Genomic DNA, 19,410 nt, shown 5'->3' with positions numbered 1-19,410 from the left:
TTTTACCTATCAGCATCCAAACAGCATCAAATGCAACTCAGAAAACTTTAATACAAATGGGAATGATTTGATGAAAAAATCTATATGAAACATCCAGCCAAAAGCATAGGGACCCAGATACCCAGAACGACAATGGTGAAACCCTAATACAGTACAAAAATGTGCTAAGGGAAAAGAATGAACAGCTTGTCAGATGGGAGAGAAATTACTAGCTAGAGAGGATAGGCTACGGACTGTAAAGACACTCCCTGTAGTGACAAAAAGACTAAAGAGAGAACGGAGATGGAGTCACCCACACAAGTCAGAGGCTACCTGGAACCTGCTTCCCCGATTCATTCCATTACCTCCTATGACTTTTGACCTTTGGCAGCAGTGCCCCCCCCCTTTTCCTCCAATTCTCTTTATCCCTCGGTGATGCGTTGGGAGTGCATTTACCTGGGGCACCTCAGCAGAAATAGTTGACAATGGAGAATAAAAAAGATCTGCTTGTGCCTCATAAGAATCCCACTGCCTGATGTATATATAAAAGGCCTGAATGAATTAGGAGATGAAATCATCGTGAGTCATTAATGCCAGCACCAGATGAAAAACCCACTGTATTTTTGGGTTTGTCCGGTTGTTCTGCTCACTCTGTATTCACCCCCCAGGCTTCAGTAACGCGGGTCTGCTGGGTTTAAGAGATTGGTGTGTTTGTGGGTGCCGAATTTGTGCTTCTGGATTAGTGCGCAGTTCTGGACGCGTTTGTTTTTTTTGCTCGGTGTATTTAAAGCGTGTTGGGGGGATACTATTAAATCAATTATTTTGAGCGAGACAATTTGTGTTTTGTTTTTCTCTGCAGGTGTTTCCGCTGGTTCTGATGGTTCTGTTAGGTCCACGGAGGCGGAGGCAAGGCCTGGCAGACATGGGGAACCGGGAGCCAAAGCTCACTCCAACCCGGGGAAAAGGAGAACGGAAGAGGGTGAGTCATCAAGATTAACGCAGTCCGTCTTTCTTGGGTCTCGCTCCCGCTGTTGAAAAAATAAATTCTGATCAGCGTTCAAATAAAAAAAAGAATATCCTGTTAACTGGAATCTCTCTGTCTGGTGCGGTATCTCTCTGTGCGTGTGTGTGATAACCTCACGACACGGCTGTCATTTGTGCTAGATAAAGCAGCCATGTAGATCCTTCTAACTGGAAGATCAAAGTAGTCCCCTCAGTAATGTAGAGTGTTAGTGCAGGCTAACATGAAAGCTGTGCTCTGGTGCATTAGCTGGAGCTAACATGTAATTAGTAATAGCGCTTTAGCCGAGGCTAACATGAAGGCAGCGCTACGGTGCATTGCTGGAAGCTAACATGTAGGTAGCGATGTAACATGTTAACCAAAGCTAACATGAAAGCAGGGGCTAATTTGTGGGGAAAAGCATGACCTGTCACAGGCCAAACATCCTCTTGGCAGTGTAAAGCTTTTAGCACTTGGATCAACTTTTTAGGCCCATGATTCCATTTCCATATTGAAAATAAAATGTCACCCCACTCAAGAAGTGATGGCTGGGGTCATATTATTGACTATGTTTACTGTCTTTATTGGATCTTTGAAAGTCAGTCAACATATGTTCTACACTGATTTGTAATAAATATAAATCACTCTAAAAAAGATATGGTTTGAAATCAGAACATATTGGGATGTTCAAGAGCATATAAAGAAAATCACCCGCAATAATGTATTACCTTGTCATGCATACACTCTTTTAAGAGAAAGGTTTCTAAGATTCTGATCCTTAAGGAATTAGTTCTATAGGCCGTTATATTTGGCATTAAGGTCATATGGTGACTTAGCCTGGACTGAGGTTTGATGAACAAACTGTGCTATGTTACATTTAATACATTTCTGGAATGTAAAACATTCAGTATTCAAACAACCAGCACATTTTGTATCTCTCCATAAATATTAGCATGCATTTGCTAACATGAGAAAAAACATTTTCTGGAGATATGTGTTGTAGCTCCTGACTCCCATTGTTCTGCATTTGTTCCCGACCAAGGAGAAGACTCAATAATTAGTCAATAATTAGTCAATAATTAGTAATTTAGTTGTTTTCAAAGGGTCCTTTCAATTTCAGATCCTTACATGGCTTTTCTCTATGCAGCAGGTTTTGCTACATTAGGCCAGGCAAGACACAAATGACTTGAACATGCTGGTCACGACCATGTTTAATTAGAACAGTGTGTGTTTGGGTGTGTGTGTCATGGGAATTGGGGAGGTGGGGTTGGTACGTTTGTATGTGTGTTTATTATTGCGTGTGGTTGTGTGTGTGTGTGTGTGGTGTGGTGTTTTTCTATCATTGATTCTTTCTTTGTCCTGGGTCAGCCTTGTTTTGGGTTGGTGAATTTCCATTCAATAGATATCACTGAAAGAGGAAGGCTTCAAAGACGGCAGAGCGAAGGTGGGTCCCTAATGGGCTAGAAAAGCCTGCTACGTGCCGTACATACTCAAAGAAATGGGTCAGTTATTCACGCACAGACACAGTAAGATTGCAAGAAAGTGAAGCATGACAGAGAAGAGAGCGAGAAATAGGAAGGCAGAATTACGGAGGACATAATAGACAGGCAGACATATTGAACGTTGGGTAGAGTTCACTCAGAAGTTATTTGAGTTAGAGTAGGGAGCAACACCTTGTGGAATATTTGATTAAACTTCCTGAGTTATTTAGGCCAGTGCCCGGGACAAGTTGAGAGATGGTAGGTATTCATTAAAGTGAACCACTCAAACCATCTGTTAAATAATATTCAGGGTTCTTGTCTATGCAAGTATGCATTTCCTCTGCTTGTAGCTTTGTGGTTTGAGCTCATGGTTAGTCCGGAGTGGACCCTTCCTGATAATGTGTTCACCTGATTGGTCGCAGACTTTTGTCTCACTGGAGGGACTGAGAAAGGAAGATGGAAAACAAAAGGAAACCGTAAATTAATCCGAACAGACGGGGCAGAGGCTTGCTGATCAGGCTTTTGCAACTGGAGTGATTTTGGAGCCCAAATGGCCCCAGCACAGCACTGCCTCTGGAGGAAGGACATAGAGTCCAGAGCCAGAATGGCCTGCGGCCCAGCTCTGCCATTGCTCAGCCACTCTGGTCCTGTTTAATTAACTCAGGGCGAATGGAAACTGGAGTGCTCTGTGTGTCACAGACAGTGATTCCAGACGTTGCGTACCGTGTGACTCCTGGTGACCTCTACATCTGTCTGCTTTCTCCCTGACAGTATGTCAGCCGGCTGCTCTTTAACAGGACACCTTCCCAGGGTCCATTGCTGTATTGTGAACTAGACTGAACTAGATTGCAATGAAGAGTAAGGGAGCAGCAGGAGAGATGACAGTTAAACAGACAGGATAAACTTACATCAGGCATATTCAGACAGACAGACAGACTGGGGCATGTATGCATCAGGACTATATATTCTTGTTTCTGTCTGTCTGTCTGTCATGATGACACACACACACACATACACTGGATCAGACAAATGAATTGGACTGTAAAAAAACATCAGATGTTGTCTGGTGTTCAGAAACTACAATCTTTCTGGGCAATTACATCTGACATGGAGGAAGAGGCTGAACGCAGCCTACGCTGATATTTTTTCACCTTGGATGTGTGTGTGTGTGTTGTGTGTGTGTTCGTGTGTACATTTATTGTTTTATTAGAATAGTCAGATGTTCAGCAGTAACACACACACACACACACACACACATACACTCACATATTGTATCAGCCTTAACCCTGCCCTGACTCAACCTCACCCAGCACACGAAGACCACTACAGAACTTTTACAGCCAGATGTCCTCATTAAGACAGTTAAACTTCTCCGTCGACAAGTTACTTGGTCAATGGTCAAGCCCTTCTCCCACTCTGACCCTGCCTTGCAAGAGTATCTGTGTGATGACAAAATCCCTTCCTCTGAGATTCCCTGTTCTTCTTCCTTAGGGCTATATAGATCTCACCGGGTTTTCTGATTGGTTGTTTCTTGACATCGCTGGGTCCCTGGATCAGGGAAATGCATCCTGGGATATGTGCATCGTTCCAGTGGACACTGGCGCTGTATTAATGAGTCTGACAGAGTGTGGTCATTTACAGGTCTGCTTTTATATTTGAATCATTCTGTCTGGGCCACTTAGCTTTACTCTCATTGTCTCTGCTGCTTTAGCTCAATGCACTTCACACTCTATTGCTGTACGCTGTGGGGGGGAGGGGGGGCTTGTATTCTGTAGGCGTAACCAGTCAGTTCATTTATTTGTGTTGCTAGGGAGATTGATGATTTAGGGTAATAAAACATCCTGTTATTCTAACTAATCCAATAAGCTGGTCTCAGAGACAAGGCAGACGAGACAGTAGCCCTCACAGCTATTGTAGTGTGTGTGGGTGGATGAGTGAATGTGTGTGAGTGTGTGTGTGTGTGTGTGTGTGTGTTCTTTGGCTCATCAGACTGTAATATCATGTGTCCCAGGGGAGCTGAGGTAGAGATGCTATGCTCAGACATCTCTCCCTCTTCAAATATTTAAGTGCCTCTCTTCTGCCCATTATGATGGCTATAAATGTCAGGGTCCATAACTTTACTGTGACAAACGATTATTGCCCACTCAATAGACGGTGTGTGTGTGTGTGTGTGGGTGTGTGTGTGTGTGTATGTGTGTGTTTGAAATATTGTGTGCAAGGAGATGGGTGGTGAAGTATCAGTCTACATTAAAATTGGATTCCAAGATCCGGTCGTCCAAAAAAAACAAGTAAAGCTGTCTGGAAAAAAAATATTGTTAGAACCAATATTTTTTATTGTACTCCACATTCTTGATAAAAATATTCGCAAACAGTGCTCATAATACACTCCTGTGCAAAATCCCTAATAAAGGCCATTTATTTGGGTAGTAAGTGTTTTATTAAAAAAAATACATTATAAATATATATAAATATAAATACATTACTATTATATATATATATATTTTTTACTTATATGTTTATGTCTGAGCATACATATTATAATTTGACTTTCAGGTGCCTAAGTCTTTTGCGCAGTACTGTATATCTGTATGAAAATACTGTGATTGAAGAAAAAAAAAAATCCAGACAATTAACCTGTAGAAATGTTTATGTTGTACAATAATTGTTTAATGATAAAATCCAGACTGGAGTATTTTTTAAGATTCTTTCAACATTAACTTAGGTCATGGGCCACCAACAGAGAGCCACTGATCTAGGAAATGAGAGGAAATGTTATCTGTCTACATATCACCCAACCGTTGTGGACACGGACGACTTTTATCATTAGAAAGTTAACCAGTGTTTGTTTATTGTGCAAGATATGTGGACTTTCCTTGATAGTTTTACTCTGTGACAGGTGAGTTTTACATTATCATCTTACCAAGCATCAAGTGTTTTCTATCCCATTGATTAGAACCCATACTGTCAGTATGGCTTTCTTGGATATCTTTTCATGTAGTTGCTTTATCAGTGCATTCATACTCGTCAACAGGGGCGTTGGACTGGGGGGCAAAGGGGTACTAAGTATATAGGGCCCTAATGTGTAGAGGGGCCCTCGAAAATGTTTGAATCTTGAATAAAGTGGGGAGGGGCCCTCAGAGACCGCCTATGTACAGGGCCCAGAATTTTGTGCTACAAACATGCTCGTCAATGTATCAGCTGTGACACTTTGGTGAAAACCTTTTTGAGACATCACCTCATCACCTCCTACTTTTTCCTGATAGCGAAGTCCAGGAGAATAGATAATATGCATAACCAATCATATTAAAATTGTCAATTTGTGTTTTGGAAGCAGCTGGTGAAGGAGCAATTAAGTTAGCTCCTCACCTCTGCAATACAGCCAAATGATGTCAGTGAGTTGTGCATTTTCAGGTAATAATGTGCATTATAAACGGGTGCTCAAATCCTAAATGCTGATAAGCTGATAGCCGTTGTAAGGCCCGTCTCGAGTCACACCCAACGTCCCCAGAACGCAGCCTACTTCCCCGAGCGCGATCACCGGAATTCTGAGCACCCGTGTTGCCAACCCACCTGCACCTCGTCATCACATGTGCATATCTACCGGACACCATTTCTGGGTGCCCCTGCGAAGTATTGCTAGATTTCTGCTCTACATACCAAGCCTCCTGTATGCCATGTTTGTCTCCTATCCTATACCAAGATCGCTTGCCCTCTGACTACTCTTTTGACCGCTCTGCCCTTTTGTACCTCTGCCAGTTCCATCCATTGTCCTGCCCGACCCACGACAACGGCCCTCACTGGATTCTGTTTTTGTACCTCTGCCAGTTCCATCGATTATCCTGCTCGTCTCCGACTCCTGCCTGACCCACGACAACGGCCCTCACTGGATTCTGTTTTTGTACCTCTGCCAGTTCCATTGATTATCCTGCTCGGCTCCGCCTCCTTCCTGACCCACGACAACGGCCCTCACTGGATTCTGTTTTTGTACCTCTGCCAGTTCCATCGATTATCCTGCTCGTCTCTGACTCCTGCCTGACCCCCAACAACGGCCCTCACTGGATTCTGTTTTTGTACCTCTGCCAGTTCCATTGATTATCCTGCTCGGCTCCGCCTCCTTCCTGACCCACGACAACGGCCCTCACCGGATTCTGTTTTTGTCCCTCTGCTAAAATAAAGTGTCAGCGCTCTGCGCTTGGATCCCGTTATACCACTGGTATAAATTCACTTTTAACTGGTCTATTTGCGTTGGACACCAGTATATAATAGCTATAAAAACATGAGCACTAGTTTTAAAACCACTGGGTGAAATTATACAAAAGTTCTGGAGCATTACTTTAACTAGTTGTGCCCTCCTTCTCCTAAATGTCTAAACTTCTCTTTTGCTTTCAAACTGCCTCCCATAGGCCTTGTGTTTTGCATTCTTTAAGTGTTCTTTTAAAGTAGTTTGCCTTGAGAAAATGAAGTCTATTGTGGCAAAGCTGCATTGTGGGTGTGTGTGTTTGTGTGGGTGTGTGTGGAGCTGTGTGCGTCTTTTAGTGTAAATATGTGTGAGTGAGTTAGTGTCTGTATGAATGTTGCTTCCAGGAGAGCAGGACAGTGATGAATATTCACGCTTTTTGAGGCGATAGTACTCTTTCATTGGGCTTTGGGGCCTCCTTCTTTTTTTCTCTCTGTTTAAACTAGAGGATTCCTCATTGCATCAGGCACTTATTTTCCCATAATCCACTGGGGTATATTCTTCAAAATGGACTGAAATGCCCTCTGTTTATCTCTGCTATTCTTCAATTACATGCAGAATAATATTACACCGCTATGGATTGAATATTTCATTTCTCGCCCGTTAATTCTGTTAAATCGCTCCTCTTCCCCAGAGGCTCTCTGTGGTCTTTCATCCCTCTATCATTTCTCCTCTCCTCTTCCTCTCTTTATCCTCATCCATCCCTCACTCCCTGTGCTGCTGTAGGCCTAACAGAATCACACCCTGTGGAGTTCCTACAAACGAGCTACGTGTATTTCCCTACAAGGAAGCTACGTGTTTTTTCTTCTTCAAAAAGCGATGTGTTTCTTTTCCCCTCTCTTTAGCTGTCTTGCTCATAATTGTTTTAAATAACAGTCGGAAATGTCCCGTGGGGAATTGTTCAAGCACCACACGATTATTTAATCCTTTCTTTAAAACAATAATAAAGAAAGAAAACAAACTGGTGGATGATGGATACATCAGGGACAAAGACAGCCATTGTATCAGACAGAGGAGGAATAGCAGAAGGCAGGGAAAATGTTACCTGATTGTGAAGTTGAAGGGGCATTTCACCACAGCACAACTTGATATACTAATAACTAATGTTAGCAAATATACATTTGAATTCACAAGATGTCCTCAACACAACTTATAACAAGCAAATAACCTAATCATTTTGCGTTAGAATCTTCTTCCTCTGTATTGGTCTGTTCATAAAATACTAGTAAATATGGTTAGAATAAAATACTAGTTTCAGTATTCACAGTGAATGTAGATAACACCTCCCTGATAAAATGTTGATAGAGAATAAAATAATTTTTAGAAGTGGAAAACGATGAACCCGCATAAACCTATAGTTGACATAAACACGAACATTAACACACGTTTATGTCACGTCTACACGCTCAACGTCGACAGCTGACTAGACATCGCTATTGAACGCAACCCAACATTCACAGACACTTAACTCGCACCTGTTTGTGTTACCTCGTAATCCCTTCAATGTAGGCGCTCGTTTATGTTGTTGGGTTAGGTATTGTTATCTGTGGTCATATCCCTGGTTCATATGTGGAAACAGTTGCTGGAAATCACTGTTGTGTTTACTTTTGTCGGATCTTTTCTAAGCTTTATGTAAAGCAGTCTTTGGTTATTATGTGCTGCCCCTGTGTCAGTCATGTTTCCCTAGCATGTCACAATCTACCAGCAGAAATAAGAATTAATACTTTCTCAACTTTTCACGAAATCTTTCTAAAAGACTGCAACTCTGGAGGGGCCAGAGCTTTCTGCTTTGGCCCAGACAGCTTGTGCTTTTATCAATATACAGCTCTTTATCAATATACAGAGAACACTGCACATTTTTCTTTCCTTTCCAAAAAAGTACAAAGGGAAGGTTTTGAGTGAGGAACAGGAGGGTTAAAATTAAGAGACCACTGCAAATTGAACGCTTCTGTTCCTCACTCAAAACGTTCCTTTTCAACATTTTTGGAAAGGAAAGAAAAATGTGCAGTGTTCTCTGTGGATAGCAATGTCACTTTACAAATACATCAAATGAGGACAACCGTGACTACACAGAAAACTGCATGTACTGTGAGTGATGGACGTAACATGGATGCTTCAAAATGAAATGAACCATAACATGAATACATAGATTTTTCAGATCTCGGTTGCCTTGCAATCTACACCATGTACCCAACTAATGAGTATTAAATGTGAATTAAATCTCACTAAAACGTTCTCAAACATGACACACACCACCTGAAGTCAGCCCGGGTTGAAGTGTTGCTTTAGCAAATCTGCTAGGGCTGTGATGGGTCTAGAACAATAAGCTTTCATAGAAATGCTTAGTATCCGATCATTGTTATACGTGCTTTATATGCCTGCTAATGGGTATTGGAGCTCTCTTACTGATATTGAGCCAACCTGTCAGGTTAAATGTGTTGATTGCACATCTCCCTTATCTTTACCATTTATTATGATTCTTATTCATATCATTAAGACAGCAGTTCAGAAACTCTTTAATTTCCTGTATGTTTTCCTGTCACGCCCACTCTGCTAAGAGGTTCAGTATCTTTACTCTGTACACACACACACACACACACACACAAACACACATACACTGACATAGTCTGACAAAAGACACACACACATACACACTGACATAGTCTGACTAATAGACACACACACTGACATAGTCTGACTAATAGACACACACACTGACGTAGACTGACTAATAGACACACACACTGACTGACATAGACTGACTAATAGACACACACACTGACATAGTCTGACTAATAGACACACACACTGACATAGTCTGACTAATAGACACACACACTGACGTAGACTGACTAATAGACACACACACTGACATAGTCTGACTAATAGACACACACACTGACGTAGACTGACTAATAGACACACACACTGACATAGTCTGACTAATAGACACATTCACTGACGTAGACTGACTAATAGACACACACACTGACATAGTCTGACTAATAGACACACACACTGACGTAGACTGACTAATAGACACACACACTGACGTAGACTGACTAATAGACACACACACTGACATAGTCTGACTAATAGACACACACACTGACGTAGACTGACTAATAGACACACACACTGACATAGTCTGACTAATAGACACACACACTGACGTAGACTGACTAATAGACACACACACTGACATAGTCTGACTAATAGACACACACACTGACATAGTCTGACTAATAGACACACACACTGACGTAGACTGACTAATAGACACACACACTGACATAGTCTGACTAATAGACACACACACTGACGTAGACTGACTAATAGACACACACACTGACATAGTCTGACTAATAGACACACACACTGACATAGACTGACTAATAGACACACACACTGACATAGTCTGACTAATAGACACACACACTGACGTAGACTGACTAATAGACACACACACTGACGTAGACTGACTAATAGACACACACACACTGACTGACATAGACTGACTAATTGACACACACACACTGACTGACATAGACTGACTAATTGACACACACACACTGACTGACATAGACTGACTAATTGACACACACACTGACGTAGACTGACTAATAGACACACACACTGACATAGTCTGACTAATAGACACACACACTGACGTAGACTGACTAATAGACACACACACTGACATAGTCTGACTAATAGACACACACACTGACATAGTCTGACTAATAGACACACACACTGACGTAGACTGACTAATAGACACACACACTGACGTAGACTGACTAATTGACACACACACACTGACTGACATAGACTGACTAATTGACACACACACACTGACTGACATAGACTGACTAATTGACACACACACACTGACTGACATAGACTGACTAATTGACACACACACACACACACACACACATACACTGCATACAACTGAGCAGCTATTAATTAGGGTTCAGAACGCTCTACTCCAGCAGGGCAGTTGGCAGAAAGACCTTTCCTCTTGGACTCTATCCATCTTTATTTTCCAATCATTCTACTCCACTCTAGCTCCAGTCCAGCAACATGAGGACATTAAATCTAAATATATTTTCTTATTTTTTTATCTCTCTTGGGGGGATATTATCCATAAAGGCACTGTGGAACATAAAGCGTCTCACAGCGTTTCTTCGGGTAGGAGTTAGGGCATTCTTAACCTTTTTCCATAATGGAACGTTAAAGTGCTGCTGTTATGTGCTTCCTGTTACCAGTAGTTAAGGATTGGCTGTAGCTGTTAAACGGTAATGGGCCTGTTTGTAAAGCTTGAATTATCCAGGTCCTCTTGGACAGGGGAGGTTAGAGTGTCAGTTCTGCTTCACAGACCACAGCCATGCAGGCCAATGCATTATTAAACCCAATCAGACCATATGAACTCTGAACATTGACCTACTGAAGTTCTTCTGACCACTGTATATCCACAGGAGAAAAACTAAAATAGAATAATATGCACTATCCTGCATAAAACACTGCATAGTATTGGGATTGAAAACATAATGCTCATAGTCCGCAGTTTGTTTCTTACCACTCGACCATCGCCATCAGTGACTCAACCCCAAACAGATTGCCAACTAGTGTCATTTAATTAGAATCTACTGCTTCCACCTTGTGAACAGGAAATGTTTTGGAGTGTGTTATTTATTCACATAGTGTCAGTGTTCCATCCAGTTGCCAAATCCATTCAGACCCTTTCCAGTGGCTGGTCTTGGAACTAAAACAGCCACATTTCGCCTTCAGATCTAATTCCTGTGTGTGCGCGCGTGTGTCTGTGTGTTTGTGACAGATGTGAAGAAACATATTGACATCACTTAGACAGGGTAGAGGGGCTAAACAGCACCATTATCAGCCACATGAGAGCTCCTCTCAGCCAGGTAAATTGCCAATTCATTTGTGAAATCGACTCACTGAATGCCTCCTCCAATAACAAGAAATCCACAGACCATCTTTCTCTGCAAGACACTGTGAAACGATAGTAGAGATAAACAACGCTGGCGTCAAATTAGTCCTCAGTTTAACAGTCCATTGACCGCCATGATGGAGCACATCTTTAATGATGAACCTCAGCCATGTGCTCATGTGTCAGCAGAAAATAGAGAAGTTGAACAGAAAAGGAACGCTTGTGTGTATGTGTGTGTGTGATCATATGTGTGTGTGTGTGTGTGTGTGTGTCAGCCTGTACGTTTATGGTTGTGTGTGTGTGTGTGTGTGTGTCAACCTGTATGTTCATGGTTGTGTGTGTGTGTGTGTGTCAGCCTGTACGTTCATGGTTGTGTGTGTGTGTGTGTCAGCCTGTACGTTCATGGTTGTGTGTGTGTGTGTTTCAGCCTGTGTGTTCATGGTTGTGTGTGTGTGTGTGTGTCAGCCTGTACGTTCATGGTTGTGTGTGTGTGTGTGTCAGCCTGTATGTTCATGGTTGTGTGTGTGTGTGTGTGTGTGTGTGTGTGTCAGCCTTTACGTTCATGGTTGTGTGTGTGTGTGTGTGTGTCAGCCTGTACGTTCATGGTTGTGTGTGTGTGTGTGTGTGTGTGTGTATGTGTGTGTGTGTGTGTCAGCCTGTACGTTTATGGTTGTGTGTGTGTGTGTGTGTGTGTCAGCCTGTACGTTCATGGTTGTGTGTTTGTGTGTGTGTCAGCCTTTACGTTCATGGTTGTGTGTGTGTGTGTGTGTGTGTGTGTCAGCCTTTACGTTCATGGTTGTGTGTGTGTGTGTGTGTCAGCCTGTACGTTCATGGTTGTGTGTGTGTGTGTGTGTGTGTATGTGTGTTTGTGTGTGTCAGCCTGTACGTTTATGGTTGTGTGTGTGTGTGTGTGTGTGTGTGTGTGTCAGCCTGTACGTTCATGGTTGTGTGTTTGTGTGTGTGTCAGCCTGTACGTTCATGGTTGTGTGTTTGTGTGTGTGTCAGCCTTTACGTTCATGGTTGTGTGTGTGTGTGTGAGTGTTTGCGTTCCAGCCAGGCCTCCGTGCTCAGGCAGTGGTAGACTGGATGGCTGAGGTGACTGGGGTCAAACAGCAGAGGTCTGCCTGACAGATGGACACCCAGCCATGACAGGGTTAGATCAGAGATCTCTCCTATCTTCCCATCTCCCCCACCCTCTCTGTCTCTTTCTCTGTCCCTCAATGGTTGAAATAAACATAACCTTATATGACACACACACACCCCTGCCCTTTCCTCCAAGCACATTGCTATTAGTTTGGAACAGAGACTTTGTAGAGAAGCACATTTTGTAAATGTTTCCTTGTGTTTTTTAGAGACTGGCTATGCACTGGCATGTTAAACTGCTGGATGACATATGCAAAGGGATGTTATATTACAGTATTTAATGGTCAGTCTATCAGCAAACTACCTGAATTCTTCTATGCAATCTTTCAAGGGGTTTCTGTTATCTTTCACAAGACATCTAGTGGCCGTTTTAGGTAGTTCAGTGTCTGTAGATATCTTTGACTCTCTGCAGGAATTTATCACATGTAAACATATATTCAGTTAAAAATAATTGTTGCTTTTGAATATTATTTCAGTATTTATTAACTGGGCTAATTGTATGGTCTACTAGAAACTAATGGACAAAATGGACACATCAACATCTACATACAGTGGGGAGAACATGTATTTCATACACTGTCAATTTTGCAGGTTTTCCTACTTACAAAGCATGTAGAGGTCTGTAATTTTTATCATAACACACTACGGCGTCATGGATTAAAATCCTGCAGCGCACGCAAGGACCCCCCCTGCTCAAGCCTGCGCATCTCCAGGCCCGTCTGAAGTTTGCCAATGACCATCTGGATGATCCGGAGAAGGTCATGTGGTCTGATGAGACAAAAATAGAGCTTTTTGGTCTAAACTCCACTCGCCGTGTTTGGAAGAAGAAGGATGAGTACAACCCCAAGAACACCATCCTGAAGTATGGAGGTGGAAACATCATTCTTTGGGGATGATTTTCTGCAAAGGGGACAGGACGACTGCACAGTATTGAGGAGAGGATTTTGGCCCACTCCTCCATACAGACCTTCTCCAGATCCTTCAGGTTTCGGGGCTGTCGTTGGGCAATACAGACTTTCAGCTCCCTCCAAAGATTTTCTATTGAGTTCAGGTCTGGAGACTGGCTAGGCCACAAACTTCAGACGGGCCTGGACATGCGCTGGCTTGAGCAGGGGGACCTTGCATGCGCTGCAGGATTTTAATCCATGGTGGCATAGTGTGTTACTAATGGTTTTCTTTGAGACTGTGGTCCCAGCTCTCTTCAGGTCATTGACCAGGTCCTGCTGTGTAGTTCTGGGCTGATCCCTCACCTTCCTCATGATCATTGATGCCCCACGAGGTGAGATCTTGCATGGAGCCCCAGACCGAGGGAGATTGACCGTCATCTTGAACTTCTTCCATTTTCTAATAATTGCGCCAACAGTTGTTGCCTTCTCACCAAGCTGCTTGCCTATTGTCCTGTAGCCCATCCCAGCCTTGTGCAGGTCTACAATTGTATCCCTGATGTCCTTACACAGATCTCTGGTCTTGGCCATTGTGGAGAGGTAGGAGTCTGTTTGATTGAATGTGTGGACAGGTGTCTTTTATACAGGTAACGAGTTCAAATAGTTGCAGTTAATACAGGTAATGAGTGGAGAACAGGAGGGCTTCTTAAAGACAAACTAACAGGTCTGTGAGAGCCGGAATTCTTACTGGTTGGTAGGTGATCAAATACTTATGTCATGCAATAAAATGCAAATTAATTATTTAAAAATCATACAATGTGATTTTCTGGATTTTTGTTTTAGATTCAGTCAGTTGAAGTGTACCTATGATAACAACTCTACATGCTTTGTAAGTAGGAAAACCTGCAAAATCGGCAATGTATCAAATACTTCTCCCCACTGTATAAGTAAAAACACAAATACAGCTCAGCAAAAGACCACTGCACCTTTATCTTTCCTTTCCAAAAAAGTTGAAAAGGAAGGTTTTAAGTGAGGAACAGAAGCGTTCAATTTGCAGTGGTCTTCTGTTCCTCACTCAAAACCTTCCTTTTCAACTTTTTTGGAAAGGAAAGAAAAAGGTGCAGTGGTCTCTTAATTTTTTTCTGGAGCTGTATATATATTATTAAAGCATGAATTAATTGAAGTTACGAAAGTCATGATTGAAGATGTCAGTAAATGTGAAACCCTTTGTTTGATACGGGACGGTGGAATGGGTATGAAACCATAGCCTAGTGGTTGGACCCAAAACCTTCTGGATCAAATCCCTGAATCAGTGCTTCTGTCCATAAGCGAGACAGGAAACCCTCATCGCTCCCATAAGAATCTGTTCTGTCACACTTGCCTGATTAAATACAGGTACATTATAAAACATGTGCTATTACACTGTGGCTATACAATGGGCTGTGGTGGGGAATTCAGGTAAAATGTCTGATCATGTAAGACTGTTATAGTGCCACAGGCCTCCTAATGTGAGTGGTCACCCTCAGCTGTACCTGCCAACTCCGTGCCATCTGTGCCCATCCACAAGCTGGCATGACTGCACCCAGGGGCTGTCAGTCAGGCATTCAGCCTGGCACTCAGAGAAGGACAATGACAGGACGTGTGAGAGGTGGTTGTGTGGATGGGATAGTGTGTGTGTGTGTGTGTGTGTGTGTGTGTGTGTTTATGGGGCAGGGGTGTTAGGGAGTTGTGTGTGTGCATACATTTCAGAGAAGTGCAGTTATTAAACACAGAGTAACATATTAGATGCGCTCAGAGAAGTGAATGCTAGTCGTTAGACACAGTTCATTCTAGTTGGGTTCTCCGTTGGTGGCCACTCTACAGCTGTCACTTGGTACTTCAACCCACTTTGCCCCTATACACACACACACACACACACACATACGCTCCCGATCTTTCTCTCCAAACTGCACTGAGACATTTCTGATGAATCAGTATTGGTTTTACCTAACGGAGACCCTCCTCATTTGTCATTAAGCGTCTCCCTCTCTCTCTGCGCCGCTCCATTTGTTTGTTCTGCAGAGACTTCCTCATCACATCGCTAGATAGCATTGCTATGGCAACTGTGGGTCAGAAAAGAGAAATCGGAGTAAATCTTTCTTTTTTATTTGACACAGTGAGTGGGAGGGGGAGGAGGAGTAGAGAGACAAATGCAGTGTCAGGGTTGTGAACCCTTTAAGGTCATGGATGTAGGGCAAGCTGAAAGAGCAAAGACAGATGCAAAAGATTTGGTAACTATTTATTTGGATAGTGAATCTTCAGATGCTTTACAGACGGTCTACAGACTATAAGTAACATTTCAGTTGAGTACTTACTTACTCTAACCTTAACCCGAACCCTTACCTTAACATTTACTGTAAACCTAACCCTAACCTAAACCTTAGCGAGTGTTTACTTTGTTTTTGATATTTTGTTGATAGTATGAATTTCTGTAGAGCATCTGTAGATGGTTCTTTTGACTATCCAAATAAAATATAACCAATATGTTGAGAGATGGAGGTAGAGATAGGAATGAGAGATTGGGATAGTGACTGAGAGACAGTTAATGAACGTGGAAGAGAGGAGAGTGAGAGAGCGCTAGTGAAAGAGAGGACAGAAGGAGAGTGAGAGAGGGCTAGTGAAAGAGAGGACAGAAGGAGAGTGAGAGACGGCTTGTGAAAGAGAGGACAGAAGGAGAGTGAGAGAGGGCTAGTGAAAGAGAGGACAGAAGGAGAGTGAGAGAGGGCTAGTGAAAGAGAGGACAGAAGGAGAGTGAGAGAGGGCTAGTGAAAGAGAGGACAGAAGGAGAGTGAGAGACGGCTTGTGAAAGAGAGGACAGAAGGAGAGTGAGAGAGGGCTTGTGAAAGAGAGGACAGAAGGAGAGTGAGAGAGGGCTAGTGAAAGAGAGGACAGAAGGAGAGTGAGAGAGGGCTAGTGAAAGAGAGGACAGAAGGAGAGTGAGAGAGGGCTAGTGAAAGAGAGGACAGAAGGAGAGTGAGAGAGGGCTAGTGAAAGGGAGGACAGAGAGGAAAGTATGGTGCATTGCTCCTTCATTAGTATTGATGGATTGGCAAACAACCACAGGCTGAAATAGAGAGATAAAAGCTATTCTGTCTCTCTTTTCCTCTTCCTTACCCTCCGCTTTCAGCCCAAGCTTTTCCTCCATTATCCCAAGCTTTCATCTCTTTGTCTCGTTTCTGTATTCCTCCTTCTGTTTTGCTATATGTAATGTATAAGAATGGTTTCCCGCCACACATTCTGTCTGTGTATTTTGTGTCTGTGTATTTTCTGTTAGTGTTCTTTTTTGTCTGTGTCTTTTCTGTTAGTGTGCTGTATGTGCCTGTGTATTTTGTATGTTTTATAGATCTGGGTTGTATTTGCTCTAAGCAACTTCCTCTTTGCGCTCATCTCTCATCACCTGTCGTGTTTAATGTAACCTTTTTTTTAAAGATATTTTTTGAAAAGTTAGGGTTTCAGACAGTTTCTGAACATGGACAGGATCTATGCTGTCCTGTCCTCAAGGGAAGGCTGGTTCCTACATTGTGGTGAAAGAACAGAGAAGAGTTTTGACTGATCAGATTGGCCAAGACTTTTGGATAGGTATGTTGGGTTTGTAATGGACATGTCTTGGAGTAGACAGGTCTTGGAGTGGACATCCCTGTAGGAAGAGCAGCTCTGTCTTGTCAAGGTTAAGCTTGAGGTGGTGCACACAGAGGTGCGTGTCCTGACTTGGGTGTCCAAACAGGTCAATATGAAGGAATTTAAGTGTCATCCACATAGCAGACTTAAGACGGACCAAGTGAGGATATAACAGAGCCATGTGACTTAGAGTCTAAAGAGAAGAAGAGAGTACCTAGAACGTAGCCTTGGGGGACACCTGTAGTGAGAGCCCAGTGAGCAGACACCAGGCCTCTTCACATCACCTGGTAAGAGATGCCTGCATGGTATCATGCAGACCCTGGGATACCCAAAACTGACAAAGTGGAGGATCTGATGGTTCATTGAGTTGAAGGCAGCGGGTAGATTTAGGAAGATAATAATAATGATACATTGGATTTTAAGCGCCCTTGAAGAAACCCAAGGACACAAAAAAAAAACACAAAGCACAAAACAAGAAGAACCAGAAATCAAGGAAAGAAAAGATATCAAAACTATGAAACACCACTGAAGATGAGAGGAGAGAGATTCTGTTTAGCTTCAAGGGGCCATATGTAAGATATTAACTGCCCTACTAGCATAAATGCAAGCATAAATGACTAGAAGACATCTGCAATTAATGTTTTAAGTTGTTTCAACAAAAAAATTAAACAAGAATATTCAGATAATCCCCATGTAAATGTATACGCTGGTCCATGTATCACTGTGCATTCATGTGTTGTCTCTTTATACTCCCCTTTAGAAACATAAGGGTATGTTTCAGTATTACCCCCCACCATAAACTACCCTGGACTAGCTAATACTATTCCAATCTCATTCAGTAAAGGAAGGAGTCATGTTATTGTTTAAATTCAGTTTTATAAACATTAGAGTCAGGATTCTACACAGTGGCCCTTTAAATATCTCAGTAATAATAATAATAATCATATGAATGTAAGTAATGCTGGTAAAATGCAAAGACTCAAAACACCATGATTATGTACTGAAACTATTGTAAGTAGGGCACTTATACTAATGGCTGGTGTTTGAAGGGTGTTTGAATTTACACACAGTGGAAGTGATTTTGATTCACATGGAGTGTTTCCAATACAGAATAGAAGTACTCCTAAGCCCCCAAAGTGGTTGTTCAATTTGAATTTATTTTCTTTCTTTTTTTTTACGAGACTTGCGAAAACACTTTGTGGGGTTACGGTGCATGTAAATGGTAGCATCTTAAACAAATACAATCAAATAGTTAACAAACTAAACTTTATCCAGCTTAAATATTGACTGATATGGTCACGTTTTCTTTCTGGGAATTCCACAAAATCTTCTTGCTTCATAACAACATTTGAAGTGGGATGAGAGTCCTGGGATTGTATTGCGGTCCAAGCCTCTGACCCAGGCACGTGTTTGATTCCAACCTCCTGCCCGATGACCCTTTCCATCTTTCCCATCTATTCATGCCTAAGAACTACTGTGAGTCACAGTACATTTGCGATTACACACCTCCTCTTGACTTGCTTAAGTAGCATGTACTACACCTCCCTTTTCCAAATCCAGAATATATAAAATTCAAAGCAACAACATAAATTACTAATGTTTGTTTTCTCTTTTTGTTTTTGAACACTTACGGGAGTATTTAGGGTTAAGTACCTCTAGGTGCAACAACAGATTTGTTTTAACTGTTCAGCTCTTAACCACTAGGCAATCTAGGCCGATCAACTCATATTTACAACCGAACATCCTCTCATCTGTCCCTCAACTATTTCTCCTCCTCATACCCTCTCTCTCCTGCTCCCAGCCGCTCTGATCTCTCCTCGCCTCACTTGTCCCGCTCCTCCTCTCACCCCACTTTCATCTGGCTCCTCCTCTCACCTCTCTTTCCTCCTCTCATCCCTCTCTAAATCCTCTCACCTCTCCTCTCAAACGCTCATCTCTTTCCTGTCATGCCCTCTAACCCCTTATCCCCGTTTCACCCATCTCTCCCTCTCCTCCATCTCATCCACCTCTCATCTATCTCTCCCTCTGCTCCATCTCCTCCCCCTCTCATCTATCTCTCCCTCTCCTCCATCTCT

At 42.5% G+C, this 19,410-nt stretch overlaps 1 protein-coding gene across 2 annotated transcripts in view; it reads left to right on the top strand.

Annotated features, from left to right (window-relative positions):
* The window catches only part of spock1 (SPARC (osteonectin), cwcv and kazal like domains proteoglycan 1), a 211,524-nt gene that overhangs the window by 137,239 nt on the left and 54,875 nt on the right, over positions 1–19,410 (top strand). For both annotated transcript variants that reach the window (XM_029119541.2, XM_029119540.2), the window contains one exon: positions 839–958. In XM_029119541.2, coding sequence (XP_028975374.2) covers positions 839–958 — 120 coding nt within the window. The remainder of the gene's footprint in view (positions 1–838; positions 959–19,410) is intronic.

This window comes from Esox lucius, chromosome 4 (assembly GCF_011004845.1).
Source record: "Esox lucius isolate fEsoLuc1 chromosome 4, fEsoLuc1.pri, whole genome shotgun sequence".
In the NCBI taxonomy this organism is placed as follows: Eukaryota; Metazoa; Chordata; class Actinopteri; order Esociformes; family Esocidae; genus Esox; species Esox lucius.
Note: the sequence above shows the minus strand (reverse complement) of the source record. Positions and strands in the feature narration are given on the sequence as shown.